Here is an 8748-nt window from a genome sequence, read left to right as displayed (position 1 = left end):
AAGCACTTTACTACAGAAGAATGAACAAGAAAGTGATGACAGGAAGATGAATCCTGACCCCTGTCACCTGACATTAAGAACTGAAAATTACTTATTACATATATTGATTTCTCACATCTTTTTAACTTCTTACAAGCCATTTTAGGTCATTTCCCTCCTTCCTCAATTTAGAGGCTCAGGAAAGTCCCTCTCAGCTCTTTTAATACCTTTTCCCTCATTCTCACATGATTTGCTTCTTCAGTATCGAGCAGGTTCCTAGGTAATGGTGTGTCCCTTAAGAGCCTGCAGTGTCTGCAGAAGGGATGGTTGCTTGCTGTCCCTGATCAGAGACCTTCTGTATGGAATGAGGAGCTCAGCACAGTATTAAACCAAATGCTGACTTCAGAACATTTCTTTAAACTCTCAAAGAAAGCAGGCACCATAGATGTATTCACAGGTAGTTTCATGAAGGGTAGCAGAACTGTAACCATCTTAAAGCAGTGATGAATGGATGCCAGCCATCACCAGCCCCTGTCAAGGTTACCTGGGTCACACAGACTGGAAAACAGGTCTGCAACCATCACATTATGTAAACAGGGTGCAAATCATTGTTAAAGAAGAGCTACTGCTTCCTTAACAAATCCAGGGGCTAGAGCAGTGCTTAGGCTGGGAAACTGAGGCTTGCAGCAATGTTCTGAAGGAACAGGAATAAGAAGGCATGTCACTGGCTCCACACCTGATTATTACCATCGCCAGTAGCAGACACCTTAGTTGAAAGAAAAAACCCACAAAACCCTGTATTGAAAGATCCACCTACCAGCAAATTCAAAGGATAAGGTTGCTATATCACTGAAATTTAAGTTAAAACAAATAAAGCTATCTCCTGAAGAAATATTCTCCCCCTGTTGTGCAGCCTATTACCAGTCCTGCTATCGTATTAAAAAAAAGTGCTAATACAACCAATTACTGAAAAGTAATGTCAGGGACTGCTTGTATGCTTCTCATACCATTACCAATTACTACAGAGAACAGGTTATAGAAAGAGCTCTTAAAATTCAAATCAGTTCATCCCTATGCACAAGAGACTTCTAGCAATAATAGATAAAACCATGATTTATTACACTATACAAAAGTAGATTCAGAACAAGTGCAGAATATAGTACATGATTTATTTTTTCTGTACATTACATATTATTTGTTAAATTTCACTAACAAATCCAAAATTTCCCTAATTTTTCCTTTATCTGCCTAAGCCAAGCAATTAATCGTGTTCTACAGGATAGAAGAAAATAGCTTCCTGGAGAATTCATCATCTGATTAACTTGGCAGAAGGTGCTTCAGCTCACACTGACTTTCAGCATTTCCCAGAGCTTGTAAAGACTTGTCAGGTTAGAACCTCAGTTGTTAGTAAAATGTCCTGCCACTGTACCAGTCCAGAAACAAGTAACTCCACTGTCATTAAATTTCAATAGTGTCTTCCTCTTAACTGCATTAATTCATCTGCATTTGTAGACAAACCAAACAGGATAAATGAAGGCTGTAGCTACCATTTAAAAAAAAAAAAAAATCACTTTCCAGTAGCCTCAGATCTGTCTCTTTGAGTTATACAGGATGTGCTGAGATAGATTATTGTGTTTAATAAAGTCTTTAAGAAAAATAAATATTTTTGCATAATTTATGTACAAAGATTGGTTGTTTTCCTTCATTCATCAGTTCAACAACAGATACAACCACAGCTATTACTTTATTTACTAGCTCACAATGATTAATGCCACCTTGGTAACTGTTCTATTAAGAGTTGAAGAGAATATTGGCCTATTCTTTGTAATAGTGCAAATTACATGGAGGTGTTTTCAAAACAGTGGCTTAAAGAAAGAAGGATTAACAGAAAACCCCTTCTTTGGTCCCTGTAAGACTAGTCTAACACTTCCACAAAGTTTTCAAAATGCCTCCACACAATTTTAACCAACTATTAAGGCATCAAAAGAATGGATTAGAAGTTGAGATGAAAATGGGCTTTCTTGGACTTGAAAAGAAGTTCATTGCAGATTTCATGACAAAGAAGTTTTCTTAATGTGTTTCCTCCTCAGCTCTTTTCCGCACAAGAACAATATGCCAAATAAACCTGTCTGATAATTTTCCCCATATAATTTTTTTTTAAAATACAACACAACATTACACTTAAATATATTGCACAGAAAGCATAACATATCCTGCCTGACTCTTCACAAAAATGGCCACAAACACAGGAGAACAGCTACTGAACATCTCAAAATTTGAAAAGATCAATGAAATGCTGAGGAGATACTGGCATGAGACAGGTGTTTGGATCACTGGCTGTGCAGGGGTGTCCTGTATCCTGCAAAAGGAAGGGAAAAAAAGTAAGTTTTCTTTCCATATCCACAATGTCTCTCTACTCCCAATTAAAAAAAAGGCAAATAATTCACACGTAGGCACATGCAAGTACTTCCATAGGAACTTGCTCTTTTTAAGAATTCACCATATTTTTCTTTACCTTTTTAGACTAAGTTTTTAAGAAAATAGGCCTTTCCAGTTTGACTGTGGTAGTACAAGCAGTTCAGATTTCAGAAAAAACACCACCAAAACCAGAACTTGAGTCAGCACTCTTGAAAAAAGTTTCATATACCTTAGCCATTATTTTTTGGTAAGTGTAATTAAAAAAACCACCACCAAACTGCTTCGTTGGACCTAAATTATCTGTTTAATGAAATCTGAAATCAGCTACTAGTTCAGGGGGGAAAAATGAGCTCCTTGCTTTCAAAGTGAAGGGCAGCAGACACTTCCCAATTAAAACCTGAACAGCATGTTTGAATTCCTGGTTTTTCTACCTTGCTTGTTTCCCCCAAAAATCTTTTTCTGCTTGTTCACTCCTACCTTTTCCCCACCTGAAGGGCTTGCCTTAAAACAGAAGTTAGCACCCTGGCAAGTTAGGCATATAGAAGACAGACAGGGTAGAAAGGTTTTATCATTACAAATTCACTAACGCTGCAGTGCTTTATTACAGAAACTTGAACTGAGCACAATTGTCTGATTATGTAAGATTCAAATTCCTCCTCAAATGAAAAGTTCACAATTCCACCTTATTAGAACCCTCTAAAGGAAGAAAGTTCTACAGGTGTAATGAGAAGAAAGTCCCAGACAGTTCAATGGAGAGGTTGAACAACAACACTGTAAGGCTCAGAAGCTGTGCTCCCCAGGTTTTAAGGGGTTTCTCTCTCTTCCACCAGTGCTGGTGAATGCACCATGTGGGGCAAGAAAACTAGAGTAAATACATGGTAAGTAGATCACAGACCACTACAGTTTTATTCCTTTTTTTTCCATAGGAAATAAAGTTACATGCAATTCAGTTAATAGAAGCAAAGAACCTGTAAGTGAATTTTTTTTCCTCACTTGGAAATTTACATAAGTAAAGTGCTGTCAAAGATGCTACATTCCCATCCAAAGTCTTTGTAACACCAAAGTAAACTAGGTGAAACATTCTAAATGCTACTCAGCTTTTTCAATTAAAACTGTTACTCTACTGGTTTATTATCTGTATTTTTCATGTAGTCCATAGATGACTTCATGAAAACATCATGGGGTATCTTCATCTCCCCATTTTTTTAAAAAAATGTTTTAACATCACCTGAGAACCAGTTGTTACATTCATGACACAGAAGGAAAAACAAACAAAAAGGAGAAAACCCCAAATAGCTTAGACCCCCAGGTAGAACTGCCTGTCTGGGGAAGTTGCAGATGAGAAAGAACATAAAATTAAGACCAGAAGTGTTTAAACTTAACACCGTCTTGAGATGACGTCTGCAAGGAAGAAATACAGCACAGCAGAAAATGCTCTCAAAGGTAGTTGCTAATGAACTGTCATCTTCTCCACCCACTGCTGTGTCAATGCCATGTCATTACTTTCCTAGTTTCCAGGAAAAGACACCATCAGAATTGGGATTGTGGGAAAGCAGCTAGGGTTTATCCCCTTTTAGTGCTTATTTATACTCCTAAATATTTTAGACAGAATTTGTAACGTGCTATCTGCTTTGCTCTGCACATCATTAAAAATGCTTTTGAAAGCTCTCCTCAGTCAGGAATTACAGGTCCAATAAAAATCTCAATAAGATCAGTTATTGGTATTTTTAGTTATTAAAACCAAAAAGAAACAACAATTTTACAGTGGAAAAAGAGTGATGAGAGCTGAAAAGAGTCATAACTTTCCTGTAATTATGAGTCTTCCTCCTTCCAAGAAAAGTGTATTTCCCTTGAAATTACATTTAATAAAGAGTGTTCAAATCATATTGATTTTCAATGTATCTGCTTACAGCTAAACCAGAATTATTTTAAATTAAAAAGAGAATTCACCAGGAGGAGTGTTTACTGGCAAATGTTGTTTTCCTCCTCAAATTTTATCATAACTGGACATTAAGAAGCTCCCATAACAACTTTGGAGCTACAGTCCTTCTCTGTGTAATTATTTCTACCATTTCTTCATTCAGAAAGCAACACTATAATTGCCTGCCCCTGCTCCCAAGTCATATGCAGCCCGTTTTGGGAATTTCTTTTCAGAGAGACTCTTTCATAGAAGTATGTGTGACTACAGCATTTCAAGTGGAGTAAAATCAATTTTAGTACCTTTGCATTAAAATTATCTGAGGTTCATGTTACTCTCAGAGTTAAATACTGAATTGAATACATCAGGGAGTGCAGAAACAGTTTATAACACCAAGTGCAGAGAAACCTATTTCTTAGCAAAATCTGTCTGACCTCACTGACACCACACATCTATGTTCATTAGAAGCTGAATTATGGTCCCTAGTTTAAATGGCATTAACAGGGAATATGGCAATAATAAAAAAACAAATCTGATGAAAAACTGAGATGGAAAGTCATTGATACCTTATTTAATATGGAAACAAACAAAGTATTCCTGCTGCTAAACTGATGCGGGGAAACAAAAATTAAAAAAAAAAAAGAGCGCATCAAACAATTAGAAATGAACATGTTTTTCACTTTGACATTACAGAACAGTCAGCAATGAAAACATGAGACACACAGGAAATACCTTGAGTAACAAAGCAAGGTGGTAGTCCTTTGAGACCATGAAGAAGGAAGCAGGAGGGAGAGCCGTAAAGTAAAAGAAGCAGAGTTAAGGTTTATTGAAGCTGAGGTTCATATGCCATTTAGAAAAAAGTCTTTTATTCTTGTGGCAAATCACACACAGCTGGAGAACCAAAACCAGCACAAGCCCCAAGATGACTAAAACCCAGTGTGAAGCATATCACTTGTGCAAAAAACAGCTGCACTATTTTACATAAAGCCCTGGATACTGAAAGAAGAAAAAGTATTTCAATTTCTGTGACCATACCTGGGATAACAGAAACATGCTACTGCGTGAGCTAAGTGCCCACAATTGCAATGTCGCCTAGTGGAGCAGAAGAAATGGTGTACACAAAAAGTATTCAGAGGCATCAGTAATTAGTCTGCCACTACTTTTACACGACTGAAATTACGTATTTTTCTCAATTTCATCATGGACAAATCCTTTACCAAGAAGTCACTTCTGAAAGATAGTAATTCAGTATGGAGAGTTTCTTATGATCATTTATGGTTGGACTACATGATCTTCAAGGTCTTTTCCAACCTAGAATATTCTGTGATTCCCTCCTTTAACACAGAAGAATACAAGATGTTCTATTATATCAGTGTACTTTCTATAATGAATTTAGGAGTCTCCTTATTGTATTTAACATTATTATGGTCACAGGTTTTAAACAAACACAGGAATACAAATGCTGCTTCCTGAAAAGCTCTTGAAGACTTCTTAACAGTAAACTAAGATTATTACAGCATACTGGGAAGTGAAGAGTTATATCCCTACTTCAGCTGTTTGCTAATTCAATCAAGCGACCACCAGCCCCTTCTCCTGCAAGGCCTTTTTTAAAAGGGACACAAAATGCAGGACTGAAAGAACTTCCCCCTCATGGGATGAGGCAGCCCTCTTATGTTGCCAACAATTACATTATATTACCAATTTCATAAACCGATGAAAATTCTCCTCATCACTACCTAAGCCTGTGCTTTGTGGCTATTTCAGAACCTCACTGCTTTGGTTCTTAAACTCCTAACTCTCAGAATAAGTTTACCAACAATTAGTTTCCACAGCTTATTTGCAAAAAGGATGCTCCTTAGCTTAATGATTTCCCTAAGCAGTCTCACCTTTATTCTTCCCTTCCCAGTCTCTGTGAAGAATTTATGGAGAGCATCACATTCCTTACTAGCTTTAAGACAGCTAAGTTAAAAGAAATTAACCTCTGATAGTCTTCTTCATGCCCTGATCATTTAAGTACTGCTTCTTCTGCAACTATTCAAGTGTTTTGCTTTGTTCTTGAGAAAAAGAGAAAAAAACGTGTAATACCAAGGAGTGTTCAGCTCACTGCCTGAAGTTCTTCTGAATGCCCTTGAAAGCAAAAGCTGCCTGATTTTAAATGGTACCATTAAAAGAAAAAAATAAATTTTTACATATTATAAACTATCTGAACAATCCAGTGCTTCCATTTGTTTCAAGATTCAAACACTTGCTATTTTTCCTCTGTAAAGTAACTGTGATTTCCCTTTTAACATCGGTTTTGGGATTTTGTTTAGGGTTTTGCTATATGCCCAATGGAATTAGAGTAAAATCTTCAGCTGAGAACAAAAATCTGTACATTATAGATACAATTACATGTCAACCACTCATATATATATATATATATATAATGTAATAATCTGTCTCATCAAGTATGATACTGAAGCTTGAATGAATTGTCAAAGCCTGATAAAAATTCTTTCTGATTAAGAAATATTTTTGCCTAGCACAGAATTTTTCTAGAACTAATAAAGGATGTCCTGTCCTGCTGCCCCCTGCTTTGCTTCCCATCTCTCTTTCGAAAGCTTAGGAAAGATATAGATTCAAGTGCCTGAAGAAGCAGAACTATTTTCTTCTCCATATAACTCGGAGTGACTAGCGTTACTTTACTCAGATTGCCCTGAGAGACCAATGATTAACCTCTTAGTGTGCCTGCCAATAAGGGTGCCAGTTTTACAGAAATCAATTTGTTTCACGATCTGTTTCAGCCTGATCAAACAGTTATTTTAAGATGGGGACAAGGCTTAGAGATTCCAAGACCCAGAGAAGGAAAACTGCAATGCAGGCTCACAGAATAATCAGGTTGGGAGGCACCTCAGGAGGTCTCTAGTCCAGCCTTCTGCTCAAAGCAAAGTAAACTGAGATCATGCCAGGTTGCTCTGCACTTTATCTACTCAGGTCTTGAAAACACCCAAGGATGGAAACTGTACAACCTCTATGGTCGAACTATTCCCTTGCTTGGTTGTTCTCACAGCAGGCTCTTAGGTTCCTCTGAAGCCACATTCTCCAGCCTCTCCTCACAGGGCAAGTCCTCAAGCCTCCCTAATTATTTGGCTCTCACCTGAACTCCACCCAGTTTATCAGTATCTTTTATGTACTGGAGACCCCCAGTTGGATGCAGTACCCCAGATGCAGTTTAATGAGTGCCAAGTGAAAAGGGATAATCACTTTCCTCAACCTGCTGCCTCTGCTCTTGCTACAACAGCTGAGCCCAAACAACTGCTCCAGAATTTTAGTGCTGAAGCATGCAATTACTCTATAACCACACTGTCACTCTTAAGACCTGCCCAAATCTCCAGGATGAGGCAGTCAGCACTGGAATAGTCACCTAGTAGGTACTGCTCATCAATCCAAACAAAGTGTCTTTAGAACTTACTGTGTTGTATTTCACTAAAACCATAAAACCACAAAATGAATTCTATTATACCAGTAATAGATTGGAGTAGTCAAGGTAACAAGACATCTGCCTGCACAGGTTCACTGCCTCTGTCACACCCAGTTTCCAAAGTTAAATATTTAATTCCAAACACATTTTAGTCATTCCTCATATTAAAGTTCTATACTTTCATTTATACCAAGATCAGAATGAGAGAAATTTACTATAGAAAGCATTAACCCTTTAGATAGCAAAGCCAGAAAATCCAAACAAATCTGATACCAAAATAGCCCAACCGCATGCACATTGTGTGCTTATATTTAAAATTTCCACTTTCAAAAGAGAAAAACTTTACCCTACATATTCGGCAACATGATAAAGACTTATTCCACTGTAATGAACAGTTCTTAATCATTCTTGACAAAGGTTCTTCAGCAAATGCCCAGGCTTTTCACAGCAGAAGCCATTTCTGACTATCTGCTTTACTACTATTAATTTAGCAAAACGTTTGTATCTGGAAGGGCTCCTGTGATATCAAGAATACTCAACTTCAAGGCAAGATCATTCAGCAACATCCTACTTCTATGAAAGCTAGCTTATTCTGTTAAACAGACTAGATTTTTTTGCTATGGAAAATAAAAAAAGCCTCACACTGGCATGCAACTCCACTTAAAGTCACAGAAAGACTACACAAGAGCAAGTAATTTCTGTTAATTAGAATATGAGTATTTTCCAAGATTTCTCAAACATTTCCCACTCCTTGCTGTCCACTTAGCACTATCCATATCCAGTCTTTCAGGTGCAAAATTAAAGAAGTCTTACTAACTAGAAGGCTAGATTATGGTGCAACACAAAGTAAAAGCAGGACTATGTGTTCACACACAAGTTAAACATGAAAATGTCCTACAGAAATTAAAATAATCCTGTAAAACAGTATATGCTTCATGATAAACATCAAAATCAATGTAAAATGCATTTTGAA

At 37.1% G+C, this 8748-nt stretch overlaps 1 protein-coding gene across 3 annotated transcripts in view; it reads right to left on the bottom strand.

Moving 5' to 3' along the window:
* Positions 1–234: 234 nt before the first annotated feature.
* The window catches only part of FBXO25 (F-box protein 25), a 36252-nt gene continuing 27738 nt past the window's right edge, over positions 235–8748 (bottom strand). For 2 of the 3 annotated variants that reach the window (XM_074895715.1, XM_074895716.1), the window contains one exon: positions 235–2338. In XM_074895715.1, the coding sequence (XP_074751816.1) occupies positions 2249–2338 (90 nt within the window). In that variant the 3' untranslated portion in view covers positions 235–2248. Of the gene's footprint in view, positions 2339–5047; positions 5075–8748 lie in introns of all 3 variants that reach the window. The other variant, XM_074895714.1, reaches the window with a different exon arrangement.

This window comes from Athene noctua, chromosome 1 (assembly GCF_965140245.1).
Source record: "Athene noctua chromosome 1, bAthNoc1.hap1.1, whole genome shotgun sequence".
In the NCBI taxonomy this organism is placed as follows: Eukaryota; Metazoa; Chordata; class Aves; order Strigiformes; family Strigidae; genus Athene; species Athene noctua.
Note: the sequence above shows the minus strand (reverse complement) of the source record. Positions and strands in the feature narration are given on the sequence as shown.